This window comes from Leptonotus elevatus, chromosome 16, assembly GCF_054856555.1.
Source record: "Leptonotus elevatus isolate MCC_2025b chromosome 16, RoL_Lele_1.0, whole genome shotgun sequence".
Taxonomy (NCBI): Eukaryota; Metazoa; Chordata; class Actinopteri; order Syngnathiformes; family Syngnathidae; genus Leptonotus; species Leptonotus elevatus.
The window spans coordinates 9,278,063-9,304,056 of record NC_141254.1 but is presented as its reverse complement, the minus strand read 5'-3'; the positions used below and the strand labels follow the sequence as shown (position 1 = coordinate 9,304,056).

Sequence of the window (25,994 nt, the reverse complement as noted above, 5' to 3'; positions counted from 1 at the left end):
CGGTTATAGACGTCAACTAATTTTAACTATTTTTATTAGTTTAAATTTATTTTCCACTTTTGTTAGCAAGAGTATGAAAACCTAGAATTTTTTTATTGTACATTTAGAACAGATATAAAATTTGTGACTAATCGTGAGTAAGTTAATTGCAATGCAATTAATTCTTAATAATTTTTAATTGTAATTAATCGGGGGCGGCACGGTGGATGAATGGTTAGCACGTCCGCCTCCCAGTGCAGAGGACGTGAGATCGAGTCCGGGCTTCGGCCTTCCTGGGTGGAGTTTGCATGTTCTCCCCGTGCTTGCGTGGGTTTTCTCCGGGTACTCCGGTTTCCTCCCACATTCCAAAGACATGCATGTCAGGTTAATTGATCACTCAAAGTTATACCTAGGTGTGATTGTGGGTGCGGATGGTTGTTCGTCTCTGTGTGCCCTGCGATTGGCTGGCAACCAGTTCAGGGTGTACCCCGCCTACTGCCCGAAGCCAGCTGGGATAGGCTCCAGCGCCCCCCGTGACCCTTGCGAGGACTAAGCGGTAACGAAAATGGATGGATGGATGGATGTAATTAATCGCATGACTTCAATAGTTAACTTACGATTAATCATAAATTTGATATCTGTTCTAAATGTACAATAAAAAAATTCTAGGTTTTCATACTCTTGTTAACAAAAGTGGAAAAAATGTTAAACAAATAGAAATAGTTCAAATGAATTTTGGACGTCAATGGCAGTGAATGAGTTAATGTCTATGTCTTTCCTAAAAATTTTTTATTATAAAAGCAATAATCACAATTAAGTATCATTTAAATTGTTGTTGGACAATAAGTAGATGATGACTTCATCTTATTTCCGCTTTCCGTTTACTTTCCAGTCCTTATTCTGGTCAGGGTCACAGGTGAGATAAAGACTATCACTGCTGACTTTGGATGAGTGACCCTGGACACTCACAGAACACTTAAAGACAAACCCCCATCCAAGCTCACATTCTGGATTATTTAGACTTGAAGTGCGGTAGCATGCATGTTTTTGGAAGAAACCTGGAGAAAAGCCACTTCCACATGTGCCACTCTGCCACCGTCAAGATACCATCCGGTTGCAGCCTTAAGAAAACAAAATGACTTGGACCACAAAAGGAATCAGCATCAATTGACAAAACTAGGAAAATATATTTAATACATCAGTTTGCTTTGCAGATATTCCACATGCCTGCAAGTCTTCTGGTGAGAAATGACAGAAAGTTGCAGAGATGAATCAAAGCATGGCTAAGCTAGAGTAGCAAAGACGAGGCTAATCACGATGTTGGCCGTTTAGTTGCAATATTTATCCAGGACCAGCATGCTACATGGTTGGTGACAGCACTGTTCTACAATGCCGTCACGTTTCATCATCATGTCCATCTTTTTCTTAAAGGCGTAACCCACCATCTCGTTAAAATCGACTATTGATGTCGCCTCATCAGCATTTGGTGGTATGATACCTGAAGAGTGGGACAAAGATTTGTTTTAAAAGTCATAACTGACTTGAAGATGCCAAATATTATCAAACAACTGAGATCCAGAAGTTACAGTTTTTTTGTCTTACGTAGCACAGAGTCGATGTCCCTCCTGGAACTGGTGAAAAAGCCTCGGTCCCCACAGACCATATTAAGGGCGTCAACCAAATTAGGGCCGCACAGATGTTGTGAAGAAAGGGTTCTGGAACACGGCCATGACATGACCAATAAGACCAGGACTGAGGCAGAATGAAGCCACAGTGGTGCCATGATGGAAAAGATCTATGCACAAAAAAAGTCTCACGGTTAGTCGAGTAGACCAACATGATACTCTGCTGCGCTTGTTTCCGCCGTAACCAAGCTGAAATCAAACATCTCCATGTGAAAAACAAAATCTTACCTAAAGCGTTTGCAGAGAAGATGGCCTGTGTGGCGGAATAGCAGTAGTTGGACTGCTGAAATCTGGACGGCATCAAGCTGGAGGTCCTCTGACCATTAATACCCCCTGCATGGCCTGAATATGTGCGTAGTATGTACGCAGATGACGTTGGCATCACATGTTCCTGTCAGCAAATGTTCAGTGACTGGTTGGACTGGAAAGCCTTTTTGCAGCATCAATTAGTAAAACAAACCGTGCTTAATGATCCGAAATGATGCGATCACCTCTTGGTCACACGCCGATCACCTTCCCACCCTTCGCCGCTCCTTCTGCTCAGGAACAACATCACTAATTACTCAACCAAACAGTCCCAAAGTCAGTATAGCGCTGAGGCCACGTTGTGTGATACTTATTTTCGGGATGTTGAAGAAGAGAATATATTATTATCTTACAAAAAGGCTTTTTTTTTTTTTTTAAATAGTTGAGATTTGGGGTATCAGTAGCTCATCTGCAAGGACTTTTGTACTTAGATTTTCATACACATCCATTCCAATTGGTTCTGCTCAATTCCACTAGTGTGATAGCCAGCTCCATCCATCCATTTGTTGTTTGTATGGCATCACTTTTACCAATCAAAGACTGCATAATACAGTACAAATTCAAATCATAAGGCAGCTTACTCCACAATAGTCAATGAATAATGCCAATAGGTAAGTGCTGTGGAGCATACAAGCAGAATGATTGTGACTTTTGATGAAAATGCAAACTGCAAGCAACCCTTAGCCGGCACATTTAAGCTGCTTTGTGCCTATTGTGATTCTGCAATTACAATTTGGTTTTCAATGTTTATGCTATTAGGACTTTTGAATGTAAATGGTATACTAATAAACCGAAATGTTCCCCACAATTACGATACACAATACTATCCCTACCATCCAGCTGGATGGCCATTATGGCCATTAGATTAAAGTCTGGTGTTTTCCTGTGTTGACATAAGTTGATAACGACCTAACGGTTAAAATATTTTATATAAATAAAAATAATAGCTAGTTTACAGATAATAATATTTTATGGGAAATAGGATTTCACTTTTCTACCCTCACGGCACTCAAAACACTTGAACATTGTCTCCTCCTGTACCTCGTGATGACGCAACATTAAGTTTTACATTCTAGTTGGAAGTTTAGTTACTGTACATAAAATCTCCTAAATCGGACGTTTTTCATACATGCAACAAAGTCGTTGGTCTGGTTCGAATATAGTTCACATTTTCATATTACGATGTGTTGCTGCAAAACAAAGAAGCTGCTGCGTCGGACTGTTTGGGGAAATGGCAAGCAATTACTGTACCTACCCAGGTGGGTAATGTGGTGATAAACTAGTAGAAATGCAAACACACATCTCAATTTTGACCCCAAACGTCCTATGGATGATTTGTAGAATAATTTTCTCGATTCCCTTTCGATGCCATTGTTACATGTAAATGTTAGCCACCAAGCTTCACCAGACCATCTGGTTCTCTTGGCAGGGAAATGGTTTTGCACAGCTGCCACCTCATGGGTCGCTTAACCAGAAATAACTCACACACAGTCGGTTGCCATAAACAACTACAGCCTTTGGGGGGATGACAGCAAATGGTGACAATACTTGATCAGGTGTGACACTTTCATTCCTTGACTCATTTTGTTGCGCTGTGACGGTGCCCTTGGATGCCAAGGAACTATCCTGGCGCCTGCCCCCATGACGTCGTTATGATAACACAACGGTTGCTTTGGCCACTTGGCAAGAGCTGTTGTGTGCCCTCTGGGTCTAGATGACCCTTAAGGTGCCTCAGCAAAGAAGTACGACGGGTCTGATGGTCTTGCGGAAAATGTGCCGCTTGAGCTCTCCTTGGGAACTGACTACTGAACGATTTTCTTAGGGACTTGCCACCACGGCAGTCCAATCTTTTTCTTTAATCTCTATAATGATGAGTCTGATTGACTTCTGTAAAATGTGTCATGTGGGGGTCTCCTTGAGAAACTAACACATTATTTACTCAAGGACTTGGTACCAAGGGAGTCCATTTTTTTTCTTGAACCTCTGGTTCATGTGCAAGTCCTACATTCGTAATGCAAGACTAAGAGCACCAAGTCACGCTAGAGCGAGAAAGCATATTTAGAAAACCTATTTAGCTTGTAGGCTGATGTGTGGAGAAAGATCACTCTCAAAAAGGCGTATCTGTAAAAAACAAAGGCGTATCTGTGATCAAGTTTCATATCCATGATCAACGAGTCGTATCTGTAATAGTAATGTTTCGTGTGTCATAAATGTGTGTGTGAATTTTTTTCTCGTGAGTACAAATCAAAAAAATTGTGCGCGAGTGGATTTTTTTCTTGCGGGTACGACTCCTCGGTTGTGAATACGCCTCCACCGCTGTGGACACAAATCCAGAACATGCAAATTCCGATGACGTCACAGGCAGATCACAGGGGAAACAAGTCGAGCCGCTATTCCTCCACCTGCGCATGCGCCAAGAATAATTTTTTTGCATGCGGCAAAAATATAGAAGATGGCAAAAATGCGTATTTAAAAAATAAATACATAAATAATATAGAATCAAAAATAAATTTGATACTGACTAACGTTAAATGCTGCGATGACGCTTTTTATTTTATGTAATTTTATTTTATTATTTTATTTTATTATAAAAAAATAAAAAAACATTTCTATAAAATTGGATACTTACGTTACGATACCTGCTGCGATGACGCATAACCTGAGCTGTGAGAAACTCGTACAAACCGCGCGCGTCCGCCATTTTCGCGATCTTCTATCTTGGCGTATGCAAAAACAAAAACAAAAACACGTCTTGCCGTATGTGCAGGTGGAGGAATTGCGGCTTGACTAGTTTCCCCTGTGACGTAATCATTATTTGTACGTTCTGGATTCGTATCCATAGCAGGAGGAGTCGTATCCGCAAGAAAAAAAATCCACGCACGCACAATTTCAATGCATAGTCACAAGATATAAAATCCCCCACACACATTTTTGACACACGAAACATTACTTTTACAGATAGGAATCATTTATCATGGATACGAAACTTTATCAAGGATACGCCTTCATTTTTTACAGGTATGCCTTTTTGACAGTGGTCTTACTCCATACAGATGCGACATTTCCCGTATGACTGTGGAGGCAAACTACAGTTGTGATTGGTCAGTCAATCACCTGAATGGATTGAGGACAAAATCAAAACCAAAATCAAAACTGCAATTCACTGCCAGCCCAGTCAAGATGAATCTTTGACGTCTATAGCCGTCTATGGCAGTGAATGTGTTAACTGTTTACTAATGATCTATTAACTCCTTTTAACAGATAGTTAATATAACGTGTTACCCAAGTCGTTTTAACTGCTTGAAAATTAATTCTAAATGTCAGAGTCGTCCAAGCTTGTTCCTAATTTGAGTCTGTGTTGAATGCAAGGACACACGCGCACACACTCGCACGTACGCACACACATGCACTTACCCCAGTCAGTCTAATGATGTCCACTGAGGGAGGGAGCCTTTAACTCAAAAACACTCTCTGATCTGATGTTTCCTCATTAGCAAGCGGCAGATTCAAGGCTTATGTGCTGATGTGCTCCATAAAACCTGTGCGGCATCCCCAAGGATTCAACTCACATTTTTAAGAGGAGCACTATCTGAAATTCGTTAATGATGTACAAACAAAACACAAGCATTAGGAAGCTGTCACACGTTTTCAAGTTGAAGTCAGTGCTGCTGCAGACGACTATAAAACTTTGACCGTATCGCTTTGGAGCAATTCAGCAATCGGCGTCACGTCCTTGTTTTGTGACCTCAAATATTTGCGCGCCGGCTTTTGTTTGCCAGTCGTGTGTGCTCATCAAGCCATGTGTGTGCTCATCCACTTGTGGCGACGTGCTCTAGCGGTCAACATCTGACTTGTGAGGTCAGCCATGTTCATAGCTTATGAGCATGGCTGACCTGACAAACCCAGGTGGCAAATACAACCTGACGTTGGTAAGCAGCCCTCCCAAAATTGCGCAGGTGGTGCAGCCCTCAGCTGTCCGGGCCTCTAAATGGAGCTGACTGCTGCACAAGTTAAGAAGAAATGAGGGAACACAAATCCAATTGCTTTTTGTTGCGTGTTTACCCAGGCCAAGCTTATTCTTTGTGTATTGATTGCGTTAGCGTGACACGCTTGGATGAATATCATTGGTGAGCTGACCTGCAAAGACGTACCAGAGGTCAGTGGAGCTTCACCAGATCGTACTGATGATTTTAATTCTCTCTGATATTCATTTCATATTCAAGAATCCTCACAGACTTGCAATTTGGTGCATTTGAACGACAAACACAGCGCAGCGTACGCAAAAACGGTCAACTTAAAACGATATCTCCACTGACAGTCGGGTGCCTCCTCCCTCAAACCACATCTGTTGTGATGCGGTGACTGATTGCTTTACAAAATACAAAGAAGAGACAAAAAAAAGTAGAACAAGCTAGGCTACCCTTTAGCATATCTGATAACTCTATTGCAAACTCTTCTCGTTGTTGTTTCGTTGTGGTAAGTGCCTTGGAAGACATGTTATGCAAATGCTCAAAATGAGGCTGCTTAAATGTGCGCCCTCCACTCCTAGAAAACATAAATCCACATGTATGTGTGGTCAAGACTAACGCTGGATGTTCGTTGGTCTTATCTGCTTGTCAGCCAGCTGTGTGGCGTGCTGGTGCAAAGGGGGGGGGGGGGGGGGGGGCAGTGGTTTTGATCTGTTTATGCCGAGCCCACTGACCTTTTGGAATTGTCTTGTTCCCGGCTTCTGCTTGACCGTCAGGGCGACATGATACGAGACCTCTGATATTTGATAACATCTTGGCCCGGTTTGTGTGCGTCGTCGATATGAAATTGTATTTACTCTGCACGCCCAAAGAGAGAGTGAAAAAAGTGCGAGAACAAACAAGGATTTAGATTTAGACTCCTGCGCCGTCGTAAATGATTTGCGTGTGCTGTGTATTTGAGGAAATGCTGCATGGACACAATCATTTAGGAGATAATACTGTACATTGTCTGCACACATGACTCTCTGCAGGAAAACAAACAAACAAACAGGTGGGGAAGCACTGAAATGGGCAATTTAATAACACGCTGTGTAACTCTGAACAGCAGTTGGCCTTATCTATGTCGTCATGCAGGCGAGTGTGTCAACTGCATGTGTTCCAGAGGTGGTCTGTGATAAGGAAGAGAAGATATCAAATACACAAACGTGACCGAGGTACTAAAAGAAACGAGCTGGGCCACAAGTCAAAGAAAGAGACTTGTTTAATATTCCAAGCAGAATAGGATGAAATATACAAAAGGATCTGGCTGGCTTTCTACAAGTTCATGTATTATTGACTACGTTTACATGCAGGCAATTTTTAGTTCTAAAAAACCCGAATAAGACCCCTGGGTTACTCCTGTCATAACCGGAATTCTTGCTCGTATATAAACGCATTCGGAATATCTCGATCGATTGAGGCAATGTTTTTCATCGTGCACATGCTCGCTATTTTCTTCTTCGTCTTCTTCTTCGCTTATTTGATTCGCAAGAAATCTTGGTCTATGTAGTAACGACTTGCATGCGCAGCTCCGTCGTAATTGCTAAAGGAGCCTCCCTCATTGATTTCTCTGCTGCGTTTCCACGCTATTTTGTGTCTCAGTGCCACGGTAGATAAGTCCGTGCTTCTGGCGTGTAACCCACCGGAATTACTCAAGTTTCCTCCTCGCAGCAAAGAAGCACACTTCTGGAGCGAGGAGGAAACAGACTACTTTTATTTAGCGTGGTGAGTGACATGAATATAATGTCTTTTATTGAACGTATAGTAAGTTCAAAGTGGAAATGATTGTCCGCGCGCGGTGGTCCGAACGGATTATTCCAATCGAGCACAAATAAGCACGTAAACGGGAGTTACTCTTTCCGCCGCGCATGTAAACGTGCTACCTCGATTGTTTCAGAAACCAGAATTTTGACCTCAACCCTAATATTGGCTGCATGTAAACGTAGTCATTAAGCCGTCCATTTTCTATAGCGTGTATCGTCATGACAGTCGTGGGTGAGCTGGAGCCTTTCCCAGTTGACTTTGCATTTGACCGTTGACTCGTCAATCGCAGGCAAACAATCATTTCCAACTATGGGAAAAATCGAGTCTCCAATTAACAACAATGAAGATTTTCTTTGGAACTATTTCCATTTTTACCTCGTCTAAATGTGAAAAAGAAATGGCGGTTCCACAGTGATTTCGTTTTTGGAGAAATTGTGCCTTTTAAAAAGCAACACTCACACAGAGCTGAATAATCAGCACCTCGGGGCTCTGGTCTGAAAAGTTTGCATGCTACACTTGTATTTATTGGCCTGTGAGAAATGTGATTAACTGCGATCATGTGAATTAATGTGACGGCAGCCTCGGGCTCTGCCTCAAAGCGTAATTGTCAAATTCCAACTGCGTGGATAGTTTATAATGAACAAAATCCAATCGAGATGAAATAAATCAAACGTGGTGTTCACCGGCATAACAAGAATGACCGAGCAACAGCTCCAAACTGCCCTCAGCGCTTGTGCCTAATTATAGATCCGTCCATTAAAATACAAATTGTCCCAAATCAGAAAACATTTGAGTCGTATTCCTCCCTAAGCAGGCATGTGGCTTTGCTAGCCAAATGATTCACTCCATACTTACCATATGACGGTGTTGTTAAAAAAGGACATTCTAAAACCATTGTTGTAAAAGTGTGTCTTGAATTCTGCTTTTCAGTAGGCCCCACGCGGTCCATGAAATATATTCAAGGTAAGCCAGTAGGTGACACTGTTCTCTTTAAACATCTGTGACTTTGCTGTGTGACTTTCAGTGCTTCTCCTCTAAAATATTCTGCACCGTGACAGAAGGGCAGTCTGGACTCTGTCATTAAAAAAAGTCAGGTTTTTTTTCTCCCCCAAGACACTAATTGTCTCTTAACATGATTGAGAATATTTAACTCAAGGACAATGCCATCAGTTGACTCCCAAATAACACAATTGCTGTGTGTGTGTGTGTTGATTTAATTTGGTCCTGATTTACTCAGGTGTTGGTGCCCTGTTATTTGTGCCCATGTATCAAGGGTAATGAGAGGCCCATGCCATCGCAGACTACAGGCAGATGCTGGTGGTGCTGGCGTGAATTGGCATGTGGACCCACCGATTGCACTCACTTGATTCAAAAATCAAACACACACGTATTTCTGTGGACAGTAAAACCTGCACCTTTCAGACACTCAATGGTCTTTTCTTTTTTCTCTTCCTATCCATATTTATTTTTCCTTGCACTAAAAGCGTAGTTAATAGTTGTATTTTATAATCAAACATGACCCATCGATCCAATAACAACAAACATAATATATTTGATACAATTGTGATGCATAACAACTACACAACAACAACAAAAGAAAGTATTCCATTCATTTCTGGATGAGCCAATGTTGACCTATGTTGGCCGTCAGTGTTTCTTCCCATTTCCCTTAGCCAAATATTTCATTGGGATGCTTGCACATTGAAGTGGTTAACCAGAAGCACTACTGATTCAGTCTCAATTAGACTGTACGAACATTTCATCCATACAGACTTTGGATTGGGCTCAGGACAGTATTATGCCGATCAAAACAGAACTTACTGAGAGAGATTCACCACATCCTTGCACAGTTGCGTGCAAAATCTTACATCGTTAAATACAATGTCTGAAGGTACAAATCGGCACATGCGGCAGTGCCAACGAAGCGCAGGCAAAATGAGAAGCGACAAGGAGAAATTTTCTACTTGTGTAAGCACTTTTGAAATGTCAGAAACAACAAATGTTTAGCAATGCGATGTTGGAATTTCTGAACGCTCAAAGAGAGCTGACAGAGACAATCACAAGAAGGAGTCATGCCATACCGGCAATGACAAAACTCATTTCAACTCTGTATTTCGTCACATGATGATCAGTGACATATTTAATATATGTGATCAATATGTTTGTTTGTCTTCCACTAACACTTCCAAGGTCATTCCTTGAAACTGAAATGTCAGAAACCAGCCTCTCATCCACCCTCAACTTCATACATCATCAGCTCCATTGTCACCCTCAAAACGGGAATATATATATATATAATATTTATTTACATCATACCGTATACAATATGGAAAGACCTGGAATGAGGCAAGCAAGTAAGAAACACAGGATCTGTTTAAGGTCCGAGAATGACGTCCTTTCTTGGCCTCCTCGTGAACTCCCAATTCCATCAACGAAATGTGTACTTTCTCATAAATCCTCCACTGATTTGGGACAAAATAGCTTTTGAAGTATCGCACTGCTTGAAGAGTAATTGCTGCCAAAGAATACTTCTGTGTTGAACTGGAGCCCCGAGGCTTGAAATGGGTCAAGATGACTTTTTCTTCTGCTCATGGTTGCACCTGAAAATGTCTCGAGTGCCATCTTGATAGCACGATAATTTGTCTGATGACTTCAGCAACTTTGGGGTCTTTGCATGGGTGTGTAGAGGCTGCTTGCCACGTCCAAACGCATACGACAGCCGCAAAGTATTGGAGGAAGCATTTGAATTTGTACAAATGAAACATCATTTCAATTTTTTTTCCACATTTGATTCATTAAAGCCTAAAAACACTTGAATATACCAACATGAATCAAAAAAGCCTTTTGGTCTGCAGTATGATCAATACATACATCAGCTCACCACATTTGCACTAAACGCGTATTCAATTTTTCAACTCTGAAGAGAAAAATCCTTCTTGATTCTGTCCATGACTTGTCCATAAATTGGTTTGAAACTTGCAGTATTTGGGGGGTTGTGGTGTTTTTTTTTGTAACATACTGCCGTCAGTAACCGGATTTTACCTTTACAGTCACAGTGCCCAGCTCTCATAAAATTGTTTCATCTTGTTTTGTGGGCTTCAATTTCCCTGCAATTTGGCAACAGGCATTTCGTTTTTATTTGTTTTTTATTTTGATATTGCTTGCGGTGCCTTTTTCTTGAGACGGCAATGTTGTTAACAAAAAGATAAATCTTTTGAGATGCCTTTTTTTCATACACCTAAGGCAAGCGTAGGCCAGCGCCACATTACCCAACCATGGGCTGTCCCAAGTCTGATCAAAATGGATGGCTTGCATCAGGATTGGCATTGGGTATAAAAACCATGCCAACGAAATCATGTGAGCGACTCGCTATGGCCAGCTTAAAGTTGCAATGACAACCAACTCGAGTCATGTAGGTTGCCACCAGTGACCAGAATGCATAGTTATGTATTTTATGCACCGGGCATCAGATCAGGGTCACATTTTTTAGTTCACCATGGAGCTATTAGTTGAATAATTAGTTTTTGAAGGCCGCCAAACGTCGATGGCAATGAAACAATAGGCACAAAAGCCATGGTAATTTTCTCCAAAAATGACTGTCAATCTTAAAGATTGACCAAATGAATCACCTTAAAACTTTTGGCCTTTCTTTTTATCGCGTGCAATTAAAGAGCATTTTGATTGCTGGGTTGGAGTCCCTGTTGGAGTTCTGACAGTATGAAGTAAAAGGGCAGCTATGCTGCACATATATAATTGATTGATATTATTCTCCATATCAATAATCTATGCAGGTACAGGTTTAATTTGTAGCAGCTATTCTTAGAGGTTATAAATCTCATTAGCATACAAATCTATTCATTGTCAAAGGGCTTTGCAGTAATATTTGCAGATGCTCACTGACACGTCTTCTACATACGTAGAGGAAATTTCATTGTGTGAATTTCTGTGTTGATGAGATTTCAACATGGTGATGATGGAAGAGCTTATTGTCTCCCGAGTGTGAGTTTATAATTGAAGTTCATCAAGAAAATGTAAAAGAAAAGACTGGGAGGAGGTAATTGAATGCATTTGGCCGACGTACGTGAGGATGCTGGCTTGCAGAATGTGAAAAACATAGCAGTTTGTTAGCATGTGTAACGCTCTCTAGTAAAGAATTTTCCCTTGGCATAGAACAATCTAATTAGGGCAAAATGTAGTTGCTCATTAATTAATCACAAGTCCATGTTTAAGGGATTGATGAATTTCTTTACCACATGCGCCTTAATTAAAGTCTCCAAGGCGTGTTTTGTTTGAGCTTATGTTGTCATTTCACCTGCACCACAAGTCCCCCAACATGCAGAAGTGGGTTACATGATATAATTAGCTCCCACTTGTGTTTTGTCAGATCCTGGTCGGATCAGCATACCCGTATAGTAAGCCTCACCCTAAACGCAACCCAACACCCTAACCCGTTCCCTACAGCGCATGCACAAAAGAGCAAGGTATGCTACTCTGATGCTGTTTTGTCGAGACAACGGCATATGTGCCCTTATTAATTAGCATCACAGTTTATACTCTCACATAGGAAGCTAACTATTAGGAAATATGAGGATAATATCACTATGTGAATCATTAAAATACAAGAAAATAAATCAATTTTTTTTGTCAGTTGAGTAAAAACGTTTTTTAAAAAAAATCTAATTTGAAAATAAATCAATTTTTTTTTGTCAGTTGAGTAAAAACGTAAAAAAAAAAAATCTAATTTGAAAAAAAAGAGATGTCTTTTCAATGCAAACCAAATCAACATTTTCTTCAATAACTACAAAATGAACTGAAATGGTCAGTATTATGCTTTGTGCATGAAAATTACAAGTGTACAAGTGTGGCAAGTTTCTTTAACTAACCGTTAAACTCACTTTAAATTGATGACTAATTCTCACCTTCGTTGCCGCTCTCCTCAAGTTTCAGTTAAAAATCCTCATCGAATCAGTGGGCCTGATCTCCAATACCTTTCTCGCTTATGTATTGACAGGAAGTTCGGTGATTTTGAGAGCCGCTTCCTTAGGCTCAGCTCCAGAGTGGCTTCTCAATTGCGGTTGATATATGCTCTGCTAGAAAAAAAGATATTCGTATATCTGTGCGGCAAGTACCAAATGGCAGAGTGGCCGGGGAGCACTGATCTTGAGTACAGCACACACAATTTTTAATGAGATTTGTGGGATCTCTCGTATTTTCTAAGTCAGTTAAGAGGTTAAAAATTCATACGTGTGGACGTGCCACAACATTCAAATTGTAATCTTCTCCCCTTAGAATAAATCTGAGAATGAACACAAAGAGACCAAGTAAATACTAATCTTTCAAGAGCTAGGTTTTAGTGAGTGGAAATTGTCAAATGTCCGACTTTTATTCATCGTGTATTAGCAGGAGTTCACAGTAATATTGTAGATTTTGCAACTGAGATGTTAAGGTAAAGACAAATATGCCCAATATACTTTTGTCCACAAACTTTATCTGGCTAAGAAATACTATTTGTTTTCCATAGGAAATATGCTAATGTAGTAAAAAAAAAAAAAGCCCTGCAGGGTGATTCTAATTAAGCTGAGTTTAAATGCAAGGACACACCAGCACTGACTTCAAATCTTTCAAGCACAAGAGATAGTGCTGAAGTGCCAACAAAGGAAGACGTAGAATTGGACTGGGCTAAATGTAAATCTTGCAGTCTTGTACAAATCACAGGAGGAAGTCTGCACACGGGGCGTTTGATTTAGCGTCCATTAAATGAAGTGATCTAGAAATCAGGACCACATTGAAGAAGGAGAAAGTCACCTTTTGCTCCATTAAAACTTAGCGACAATCCCAAATGAGACCCTGTCAGAAGTGCTGTGATGTCATCCGAATTCATCAGAACTTTACCAAAAACATCAGCATTCACTCTCCATACAGTTGATTTTTGTACCTTTTGACATGTAGAATTGTGAATGAGTATTTTGTTCTGACTACAACTCGACAATAACACGCTTCCAGGAAGTCTGTTGCTGTCGGCGTGAATTCCAGCGCATACATAAACAACGGGCCATGGATATGACAGATCCCATTAAAACCCAGAGATCCCTTAAGTAACTCTCCACCTTGGCCCTCAGAGAACTGCAACGATGGTCCTTTGCATTTTAAATGCCGTCGCGCTTTCGCAATATTCCGCCGCTAACCGGCAACTGTTGGCTCTGATTCAATTTTCTGACAATTCAGGCAGGGGATTTACTGTGAAGCAGCGTGTCTTGTTGAAAGCTTTCCACCCTCATTTCAGACTCCCGTGGCATCCCAACCAACAAACACAACATGCTTTTCCAATTGCTGGAGTCGAGGCGGGAGGCTTTTGTCTTGCTTCTACATGAAAGACTTTGCCGCAATGCTTTTCCCATCTGCCGTGCGATCTGAGCTGTAGCTACGTTTGTCGGAGAATAAAAGAACAGCGTTACAAATATGACGTTTACACCGTACGCCTTCAAACGGGATATATGAAAGCAGCAAAAGGTTGTGACAGTTGGTTTTGTCTTTTGAACTACTGTCTGCCCCTCGTGCTCGATTAGTTGGACTTGCAGTCTTCATTTTTGACTGACGGAAGATAAGAAAAATGTCATTTTGTGTACTGCTTTGGCCATGAAGATATTTTCTTGCAACCTACATTCATTTTCAGTCAAATTAGCAGAACATGTCTGTGCGTCTTTTATTTTTATTGTTGACTTTTGTAGCATAGCCTCAGCATTGCCACTGCTAATGAGACAAACTACAACAAAAAAAAAACCTTCTGTAAAAATGACAAGAACGGGAGTTTGTTGAGCCGTAGGTTTTAGCAGGCCACTTCCCGAGGAGACATGATTGTACCGGTTTTGATTGTGGTAAAGGGAGAGTATTTACTGTATTACATCCTACCATTTGTGACTTGGTCGTTGGGTGCGTATGGAGCAGACTGTAGGGTAGAGTGAACGCTTCCATACGAACCATAAACATGGTGGAGTGTTGTGCACATCAAATGATGAGATGAGGAGCTGAAGGCAAGTCATGCCCTCAGCACAAAATGGACTGTTTTTACAGCAAGCTACTCCCTTTCAACCCTTTCATGTCTTTCCCTTTCAACCCAGAAACATGTCCCTTTCACTCCCCTCCATTAAAGGTACAGGTTCCTGATGACTGTCTCCCCCTTGTGGGTCATCGCCGTGTCATATTTGCGGCATGACTTCAGATCCGCGCTGGCCAATCAGAGCCAGCAAGGCTTTCTTTTCCGGCCTAAACCGTACCAGCACTGGTCTAACTTAACAACATTGGTTCCATTCCCAAAAGTCCATTCTCTTTGTTTTGTAGGGTTTCTCTTGGCTGCACTGCTTCGAGTATGTGTTGATTGTGGATGTAAGAATTGTTTGTCCAATCAGATTTGAGCCTTTTGTGTTGTCATGTCAAGCTAATCTGCCCGATGCCTGTGCTGGCCGATTTAACTTTAACTCTATGGGACAGTTTCTTTAACCAATCAGATTTCAAATTTGTCCCATATTGATTTGTCAGACCAAAATGTGCGACAGTACTCTTTGACTAGCAAAACACAATTTAAACAATCTGCACATATCAATTTAAAAATAAGCATCACATGCGAGTATGGAATAACTTCAGTATGGTGTTTGTTCTTGATTAGTTCCCTCTGCCTGCTTAAGGGAAAGCCACAAACAATAACACAAGGCTATTTCAGCCATTTTAATGTTCTTTGTTTGAATGCTTTCCTGGACATAATAGCAGTTTTTGAAACCGAAGAATAAAATCATAAAGGCGAATGTGTGTTTGCACACAAACAAAAACAGCAATCAGGAGATTGCTCTTTGGTTCTTGCCAAGTGATGATTAGCGCGCTCTCCAGACGGAATTGTGCTCATCGCAGTGTCGGGCACGTCTGGCTGAGGCCGCTATCGCCATATAAGCGATAATGGTGAGCCATCAAAACGCAATGATGGCCGCGGGCGTGATGGCAGTGAGTACAGAGGTGATGGTCGGCACGGACCTGCGGCCTCTGATGAAGGATGACATTTTCCACAGATGTGAACAGCTTGCGATGAAATGTTGTAATGTATTTGGAGAACTTGTGTATCGTCGGTAAAAACCAAGGAAACAAACTTTTGATCACAATATGGAATCAGATCCGCAGTCAGTAACAAAAGTACAAATCTTGATTTCAGTGATATTTGGTGCGTCACTTCAGTATTACACAAAATGAATTTACCAAACATAAAAAAATGTGAATTATCTACTTTAAAAACTATGATCATGCAAAAAAATAATAATTTTAATGACTGTATATCAATATCTATTTGTTTCCTGTAGCAGTACAGTATTTTCGACACTCACTATTTTAGCACTAAAAGCGACTCATCAGCTTTGACAGATGGACCGTCCAGCCTGTTGTTATTCTCTTGCTCTCTTTTTCTTTTTCTTTTTAAAATTTCTGTTATTATCGATACATGTATTCTTAAACAGTTTGGGCCCACTGTCGTACCACCAGTCATGTAGCAAGGTGGCCATCACATGGCAGGGCCTCTCTTCCTTCGCACATGTTACTCGCATGCTGCTAAGTGATAATGTCATTCACCGCTGCGTCCGCCACTACTTTTATGTGCTCAAGTCAAGTCAAAATAAAGCCATGTAAGGCTTCTATTATTATTATTATTATTATTATTATTATTATTATTATTATTATTATTATTATTATTATTATTATTATTATTATTATTATTATTATCATTATCATTATTACAAAGCTGTGATGAATAGTGAGTTTTATTAATTTTTTTATGTATAGTATAGTAAAGCTTTGTTTTGTATTAAAAAAAGTCATAAAAGAATCCTATTCATGGACGAGATGTTTGTTTAATATTGTTGTAGCCAGCAGCTGCTGGATTTCCCCTTCATCATGTGACACACGTGGCGTGGCACGGAGACTTCAAAACTGCTAAGATTGGAATCAAAATGTGATGAAACAGAAAAGACAGCCAGGCGAGAACAAAACAATAGTCAAAAGGATTTGCCAGTGAAAGAGAAGACACACATGAAAAGATAAAGAAGGGAACACACACACACACACACACTCGTTAACAAAAACTTTTTGTCCCTTTGTTGCGATTGTAGAGAGAAAAAGGCTGGAGAAACTTGACTTTTTCTTCTAGCAGGCAGAAAACGGCATGCATATTGTAACACACACGTTTCAAAGTGACGAGCAGAAAGACAACATAGTGAGAAAGAAGGCCACGGGATCAACGCTGAAAAAAAGCGTCCACGCCCATTAGCACATCGTGTCCGACTGTCCGCCCATCACTGACTACATCACCCTTACCATGTTTACACTTGCACTCTTGTTAAACTACACATTTGCTGAAAACATTCCAGCACTAGATGTGCTCCCGTGGCACGTAGGACCAGTTTCAGGGTTTTCGGAAAACCGGCAATTGCCATTTGGGCAAAATTAGAGTCATAACTTAGAACTGCTTTCAGCGGGTGTAAAGTTGAGTCTAGTTTCAGCCACCAAATTGTCAGGTGCGCCAGTATGTGCGATTCCTAAACATGTTAAACGAGATGAAGATGCGGCCGAACCCGAGCGCTGCCGTTGTCGAAGAAATGTTACAAATAAACCGGCTGTGCGCCCGCCCCACTTTCTTTGACAAGACGCTTCGAAATGTCGCATAAAGAACCATTCTTTTAGAGCATTAGCCAAGTGCTGTGGCTGTGATGACTAAAAATACATTTTTCAGTCTGTAGGCAAGTTGGAAGGTTGGAAATGGAGTCAGCCACTAAAACCAATGGTCTTCGCCAGAAGGTTTGAAGTTTCTTGTGAACTAATGTGCAAGAACGACTAATGGGTTTCCTCTGACTTTTGAGAGAGCATGGATTTATTTCTACAAAACAGCGTTTCTTACAAAAGAAAAGAAAAGCCAAATTGTGTCTGTGTATGAGGTTTCATCCCGACGCCAGTTAAATGATCAACCTGTTAGCATCCATAACATCCTGTCCGGCTGGTCTTCTGTTTGCCAAAATTCAAAAGAATCCGCAGTGTGGAACTGTAAACGGTATTGGAGTATTTATTGATGACGTATCATTTCCATGGGTTTCCATTGTAAAGACAGACATTGGCTTTTCCAGGGCGTATCTTTGAGAGGTTCCTGGGAATGTTCTGGTGAGGGGCACATTTGTTGACAAGGTAAGAAGGATTGACGCCGCTCCCATTAAAAGTCCCGGGCAGCACGAGTCTAAGGCTTCTTCTGTGAGTGTGTGCAAAGGTACACTGTCACCAAGATGAGTCAGTTAGGCTTTAAGCATGTTACCATGGCCTTTCTCAAAACATTTTCACAAGAGCCATTTGCAATCGCATCCAATTCGCAACCACCAACAAGCTCCCAACGTTGTACAAGCGGATCTGAAAGACTTTCAAGAGCATACATGTTCAGATTGCACAGCCCTACAAAAAGTACTGTAGAGTACACTAGAGTCATTTCGTATATAGTATAAATATGTGAAATTTGGATTTACAAGGTTTTGCTAAAGAGCAGTCTTTGCGCTTTTTTTCTTTTCTTCTTTACACAAGTACAAAAATATATGAAAGAAAAATGCTGTGAAATACAAAGACATATTAAAGTGTAGAACATATGAAGTCGACCTTACATGCCACTTGCCAGTGAAAAAAAAATGTTGCCAATACACACCTATGGCACACAAGCGCTATATGAATAAAAATGACTTGACTTGACAGTGTAAATACACATTGTTGCTCTGCATACACTAAGAATTACAAAGAAATCGAAAACAAAATCAATGTCAAATTAAATTGAAGGAAAAATTGTCATTTGATAAGAATATGAATCATTTTTCTTGATAGCAGGAAATGTTTGCATCATCACATTAACCCATTCGTTTTCAAATGTCATTTTTGGTCTAGCGTTATTTTCATAAAAATCATTTCATTCATCTTTTTTTTATTTATTATTCACAACTTTGAATTGCGTTTTAGAGAATAGCTCTTTTTTCCTGTGTGGCTCTATTTTTCATAAAGATATATTTATATTTGTCAATGGCACATAAAATGTTAGTGTAGAGTAAAACAATGTGACATTACAATTTCATCTCGTACTCGTACATGGGAAACCTGTTTGTGACATTTCATGTCAAAAAGTGATTTTATGTACATTTTGTTGACCTGAGATGATTCCTTTTTCGGGCTCACATTTGCGACTATTGAATTTAAAAAGTTGGCCAAACGTTCTCTTGGCGAACCTACTAATCGTGTGTGGACTGCTACGTTCAGAATTTATCTCTTCAATTTTGGCAACAAAACAAAAAGCAGCACAAGCAATGGCAACAATATGCAATCAGGTGACACCGTCAGATTATGTACATCGTTTAAGGTTCCATTGATGTATGTTACAGTATAAATGAATGGTGGTGAAAATATCATTTTGTTCACTTCTGTAGAAAGCTTATTTTGTGTGTTGACTTACAGCAGTTATATAACCGCGTATTTACAAACTGAAATGGGAACATGATCTCAAAACTGATTTAGAATGATATATATATATATATAAAACATTTATGGTTATGCGATTCAGGTCTTCAATATACTGGTAAAAGGAACGCGTTGAATAAAGAGAATTACAGCGTGTTTTGAGATTTGATCCATTTTCATTATGAGATCTCTCCTACTATAGCCTACAAGAACATTTTGATCAAGAAAGAAAATACGTTTTCCAAGTATTCAATACTGTGTGATATCATTTCATTCGAAAAGTTGAAATGTCAACGCTATGTAGTGTAAGTCAGTACATTTTATAAGCTGTACAAGCACCAGCAGTAGAACAACGGTGCAGCCTTTATGGCTTTTAAGATTGTGTGTGGAAAATGTTTTCACTTTTCAAACTAAATGGAGAGAGAGAAAAAAAGCACACACCTGGTGATTTTTTTTTCTTACTGATTGGGAAAGTCATCCAGCATAAAAAAAGTGTAATTGGCTGATAATTGTGCTTTTATAAGTTAAAACATGAAATAACTTGGTACCATTTTCACAGTACTGCTTCATGGAAAACAATTTTGATTATTTTAGGGGAGATCAATCGGATCTAAATGAGGTGTCAATAAATAATAATTTTATGAAATAATGTTTTACATCTCTTATAACGTCACTAGTTTTTAAACTATGTAAATAGTAAAACAACAAATCAACACTTGTATGTAACATTTGGCAATAACTGAAAATAATACAAAAAATATATATATGTATATTTATGTACATTATATGAAAAACAAATCACAAAATGCGTAAATGACTTAAGAACAGGCACCGTTTATGTTCATCTCCCTTCTGTAAGTTTTTTTTTTTTTATGTGTACAGTAAGTCAGCAAAGGTGATATTGAAAGATGATGCGGAGTATGTCGCTCCATGCCACACAAAATAAAATAAATAGAAAGAAGAATTGAGCTGCTCAATGTTTGCTAATTGACATAATACAGCCAGTAGATGATGTTGAAAAAGGAGAAGACGGTTGGGAAGATCATGCGCGACCATTTGTCTATGGAGTTGACGTCCGTCAAGTCTGGAATGTTGATCTTGAGCTGCGAGGTGCGCCTGCGTAGTCGACTCTTCTTCTGAGTCATGTGGCGCTCCAACGTGTTGCGGCCAAAGTTGTGGCGGGCCAGTCCCGCTTTGCGGTACTGCAGGGTGGAGCTGTCGTACGTCAGCATGGTGTTCCGCGGGTCGTTAAGACCCAAAGCCAGCTCGGAGATCCCCATGTCGTTCTTGATATCCAAAGTACTCAGCAAGATGTTTTCATGGGGGTCCATCTGATCGAGACAAAACTTGTGTCACGGCCTATCAACGTAACAGTCATCAAACCTTTTCATGACTTGAGTTTTAGCAGATTTTCAAAATGGGAAAACTACCATTTGGCTAAAAATCACATTTGACTGCTCCACTTGTGTTGGGTCTGACCGGAAAAAGCAGGAAAAAACAATGAGGTTGGCGAAATCCGTCGGGACTCGGGACACAAGACTCAACGGTACAGTCCTGGTTTCCCGGTTAACGGGACGCCCGGTCACCCTCGTCTTAGCAATATGTGCAACATGGGCAAATTGTGTCCAAACGTAAAGGAAAGAAACTTAAACATAAAAGCTTTGTAACAATTTGCCCACAAATATCTTTCCTTTGACGTAACATTTTTGAATTAGTAGATGAACACCTTAGCTGTGCATAATGGCAACTCCTCTGGCCAATAGTTTTCAAACAAGATTCGGGTTCCAATTTCCCACCCTCTGTCTGCGGATGTGATGTCACGTGCGCATTGTGTACGCGAAGAAGGGAGTGTGCAGTTTCATTTTTCGGCCACAGGTGGCAGTAGCGATTCCAAATGGACTATTTTTTGTGTTCAGTAGGAAGGATGTTGATTCTTTTTTGTTTGTTGTGTATGGAAATGTGAGCAAAGGGACCTCAAGCATTTGAGAGGATTCAGAAGTGACGCACAACATTTGTGATCAACCTCACCTGTTTTTGACTTTTAATTGATTGCTCATTCCGAAAAACAAAACTTCACATCAGTTACATTTAGCAGACATTTTCGTCATTCGTCAGACCGTGATGATTTTTAACACTGCAAATTCTTATTCCCCCTTTTGCTGCAAGTGTCACGTGGGTAGTTTTCAAACTGACATCCAACACAAGAAGCTTGGCTCCGAAAATATCTTTAACTTTGAGTCAGTGCGGGCGACACACTTGTAGATGATGAGTTTGCGGTTTGCGTCACCTTATTCTTTTGCTCGCCGAGTCCGATGGCAGCGTCGTCCATGAAGATGGGTTCCCACATTGAGTCATGACCATCCAGATCCCTTTGCTTCATCCGGGCGTACAAAGTGTCATCTCGGCCCACCACGTTGCCCACCAGCCACTGCGAGCGCACGCAATCGCCACGGTTACTTAAACAATCCAGTTTTCTTTTGTGGAGGTGGCTACAACACAGGATTCTTATTTTATTCTCCGGCTTGATTTGACATGATTACATGTTGCATGTCATTTGTATCATAGGCATGTGTTATAGTGACTATTTTAGGTTTAGGTCTATAGGGCACAGAAAAACGGGAACAAAGTCAAAGACAGTTCTAGAAAACTGAGAGAGCTGAAATATCACAGATGAAATCATTTTCAACGGACTTGTTGCCCCCCACCCCCCCCCCCCCCCCGCCCCACACCTCCCCCTACCTTGTTTGGATCCATTCTCATCTTTTCATTGTTGGCTGTGGCCGTCTTCTCAGCGGCCCTCTTCTGCCGCTGAGGGCCCCGTCCGAAGAAGATGTAGTTGACCAGCGCGTACTCCAGTAGGGCCAAAAACACAAAGACGAAGCAACCCATCAGGTACATGTCAATGGCTTTGACGTAAGGGATCTTGGGAAGCGTTTCTCGCAGGTGGGTGTTGATGGTCGTCATGGTCAGCACCGTGGTAATGCCTGGTGGAAAAGAAACCAAGACTTAACGTCTCATCAAGAAGTCACTGGAAGATTTTGGCCAGTGCTCATGTCGTAACGCTAAATGTATTCTCATCTACGAGACACTATTACCCCCGCTAACTTGAAATCGTACACGTGGAGGCAGCTACTTTGACATTTTTAATTCAAACGTCAACCTTGGTCTTGTTCATTAGGCCAGAACTCCTGTTGAGAAAATATGTAGCTGCTTTCAAAGGCTGCGGGGGTGCTTATGAGATTGCTCTTGCTTTTAAAGTTTTGGTAGTGTGACTTTCAAAAAAGTGATGCATGAGACGGCTTATCACGCTGTACGTTTTTATAGACGTACAGCTTCTGGAACATGTTCAAATCCTCCAAATACTTCTGCTAAAAATGAGCTCATTATTATATTGAAGTCTGTTTTCAAGCCTAAAACAAGGTCATAAAAACGTCTGTGACTGTTAAACATGGAATCCCGACTCGTCTCCATGATGAGCCACTACCATTAAATTCTGCGAATGCCCTCGACCCCTGAATCACTCAATGCAGCTTCAATCAGCCAAATTGGAAGGATGGACGAGGCTGGATGGATGGATGGCGTCGGCTCAAAACAAGACAGCCAGCTTGCAACAAACAATGTTGGGCTTTACAAAATGGGGTTAGGGTGAGTGACACTTCTGTGACACCCACAGAGGAAAATAGTGAAAAATGCGATCAGGCAAGTTCCTCGCCTTTTTGTCATCATTATCCAACGGAATGTCGCTTGTTTCGGAAATGACTACTTTGAAATGTGGCTGTATTGAAGAGATTGGAGTTTTTCTAAAGAAAATAAAGTTTTTCTTTGGCATTCATCATATGTCTTGAAATTGCAGAGCGATATGATAAACACTTTTTCTTTGGCTTTTTGTGTGTGTGTGTGTGTGTGTGTGTGTGTGTGTGTGTGTGTGTGTGTGTGTGTGTGTGTGTGTGTGTGTGTGTGACTTACCTAGAGCCACTCTGGCAGCAGATGCGTCATAGTTGATCCAAAAGGAGACCCAGGAGAGAATGGTGATTAGGATTGAAGGCATGTATGTTTGCAGGATGAAGTATCCAATATTTCGCTTCAGCTTAAAACTTAAGGACAGGCGGGGGTAAGAACCTACAGACAGTCGGGAAAAGGGAAAGCCGAGAAAGCACCGTTGAGTCAATCTAGATTTGAATTTGGCATTTGTGTTGAATGGAAACATTACAAGCAGTAATTATTGAAGAGGATGCGCAACATTCAAGTGGTAGCATTCCAAATTGGCCGTAAAAATAAACAAACCTCGTCATTACATCCATGGAATCAGTGCAAACAAGTTCAAATGTTTACTTCTTCACAATACTCACTGGAGGTCAGCATTTGTTCAAATATTACTTCAAAATACAGAAATATGAATAAACCAGAGGTAGGGGGCTCATTTTCTAATCCAAAGCACAAAGAAGTCAGTTTTCTTTTCCAGGTAAAAACTAAAAACAACATTTTGAGATGAGTTGTTTTCATTGGATGTTTTTGCGAAAGGGTGACTCTAAATTAACTCATTCACTGCCATTGACGCCTAATTTTTTTAATAATCTTTTGTTTTTAATCGTGAGTTAACGAGTGAAGTCACGCGATTAGTTACAATAAATTGTAATCACCTGACGCCCCTCATTTTTAAAAATCTTTTCTTCTTCTTCTTCTTATTCTTGTTTTTTTTTTAAAGAAAATATTTTTAAAAAGATTATTAAAAATTATGGGCATCAGGCGATTAGAATTTGTAATCGTAATTAATCGCATGACTTTAATAGTTATCTCACGATTAATCACACATTTTATATCTATTCTAAATGTACAATAAAAAAATTCTAGGTTTTCATACTCTTGTTAACAAAAGTGGGAAAAAGTGTTAAACTAATAGACATAGTTCAAATGAATTTTTGACATTTACAGCCGTCAATGGCAGTGAATGAATTAAAAAGAAAAAGAAAAGATTACAAATTTGGAGCATCAGGCGATTAAAATTTTAATCGTAATTAATCGCATGACTTTAATAGTTAACTCACGATTAATCACACATTTTATATCTGTTCTAAATGTACAATAAAAAAATTCTAGGTTTTCATACTCTTGTTAACAAAAGTGGAAACAAATGTCAAACTAATAGAAATTGTACAAATGCATTTTTGACGTCTATAGCCGTCAATGGCAGTGAATGAGTTAAATATCAACGGAACAAAAAGAAAAATCACGTGGAATTTGCAATTCACAGACAGAAAAGGGCTGAATGCACAAAATGTACACAGGAAAACACTGACCAGTCCGTCTGCTATTTCCTTCACTGGTTAAGGCAGACAGCAGGTTGAAAGTCACACGACAAAACGTGCATGCGGCTTATTCATTGGATAAAACGACATTGGCATCTCCTTGGTCGTAAACTTGACACTCGTGCTGGAGAAGCGCCAAGCATTTGCTGATGTTTGCATTTCTTTAAAGGGTTACTTCTGCCGTTGACATGCTGCTAAACGCACTTTCCTCTGTAGCTAATTGAATTCAGAGGGTGTCCTCGCAGTTACACTCAAAATGTCAAATTTTGTGCATTCATACGGAAATAATGGACTTGTGATTGCCTGCTTTTACCAGCCGCTCATGAATATGGAAACACATCAATATTTCATTGTATCAAACAACGTCCTTTTTGTTTATTGCTTTTAAATAATATTTTTTTCAGCCAAATGATGTTGTAGTTGCAATGTTTTCATCTTTACAAGCAATTAGCAGAGGTGCTATTTTCCAATCCAATGAAATAAAAGCGATCCCATTTAAGAGCTGTTGTTATTAAATTAAACTTGACTGTTGGGCAAATTAATGATGAATGAATCGATTATTAGTTTGGTAATGGGATATGAGAATTTGTCGTTGTGAACGCTGCTTTTGGCTTCTTTGGATATTCCTGCGATTGAGACTCCTGACCTGTGGAGAAGACTACGTTCTTAGAGATGAGCTTGTGATCCACAATGGAGAACTGTGGCAGTTCAATCTTGTCCACACCAGTCACAGCGTTGTTGCCCCCTCGCCAGTAGAACTCAATGTCATCTGTTGTGTAACCATCTGAGACAGGATACAAGAAACAACAAGGTCCCGCTAAGTCATCATTCCAAGTCTTAAAATGTTTCACAAAAGCATTTTTCCCACTGGTGACTTTTTGGAAAAAAATGACTTGCCTTTTTTTTTTTTTTTAATGGAGGGATTGAAGCCACATCTCCGATTTGAGAGTGCTGTGAGCTAACATTTTGGCCTACTGACACAGCTCAGGAAGTGAGGTACATAAAAAGCTGACCTATTTTTTTTTTCTTTGAAAAAAATTAAGTACATTTTCGCGATGGACTTGGAAGCGGTGCAAAGTCTACCAGTCACACTCACAACACGTGCACTCCATCTGCCATGAAAAACAGGAATTTATAAAAGCCCCTCCGGATGCCCAAATAGGATGGAGTGAAAACAAGTGGACATGTCTGGGCAAAAGAGGATTGTTTAGTCACCCTAACATTTTAGGAAATACCCCCACTTTAACAGAATAAAGCTTCTAAGTTCATACCATTATAAACAAAAGGAAGTCATTATTTACTCTTGTGAACAGACAACTGAACTGTCATCTTATATTCATTCACACAGACTCTAGTGCCAATACCACATACTCGTAAAGCATAAAAAAAAAAAAATAGTTAAGATGGTAACAGCATGTTTACACAATTTTATTGCCATG

At 40.2% G+C, this 25,994-nt stretch overlaps 2 protein-coding genes across 2 annotated transcripts in view; both read right to left on the bottom strand.

Annotated features, from left to right (window-relative positions):
• Positions 1-1,307: 1,307 nt before the first annotated feature.
• Positions 1,308-2,006, bottom strand: LOC147160630 (insulin-like). Its single transcript, XM_086098855.1, has 3 exons — positions 1,893-2,006; positions 1,582-1,774; positions 1,308-1,477 (listed from the first exon to the last, which is right to left on the bottom strand). Exons 2-3 carry the CDS (start codon positions 1,760-1,762, stop codon positions 1,308-1,310), a joined length of 351 nt encoding a protein of 116 aa, XP_085954981.1. The 5' UTR covers positions 1,763-1,774; positions 1,893-2,006.
• Positions 2,007-17,815: 15,809 nt separating this feature from the next.
• Positions 17,816-25,994, bottom strand: part of gabrb2b (gamma-aminobutyric acid type A receptor subunit beta2b) — a 31,999-nt gene continuing 23,820 nt past the window's right edge. The window contains exons 6-10 of the mRNA XM_086098709.1: positions 25,202-25,339; positions 23,216-23,368; positions 21,989-22,233; positions 21,537-21,677; positions 17,816-20,580 (exon numbers count right to left, since the gene is read on the bottom strand). Coding sequence (XP_085954835.1) covers positions 20,233-20,580; positions 21,537-21,677; positions 21,989-22,233; positions 23,216-23,368; positions 25,202-25,339 — 1,025 coding nt within the window. The 3' untranslated portion in view covers positions 17,816-20,232. The remainder of the gene's footprint in view (positions 20,581-21,536; positions 21,678-21,988; positions 22,234-23,215; positions 23,369-25,201; positions 25,340-25,994) is intronic.

Excerpts from the sequence above, each read along its gene's own strand:
- LOC147160630 (XM_086098855.1), bottom strand. The coding sequence starts at position 1,762 with ATGGCACCACTGTGGCTTCATTCTGCCTCAGTCCTGGTCTTATTGGTC. Across the intron at positions 1,478-1,581 it reads GGACATCGACTCTGTGCTAC|GTATCATACCACCAAATGCT; the intron begins GTAAGACAAAAA and ends CCCACTCTTCAG.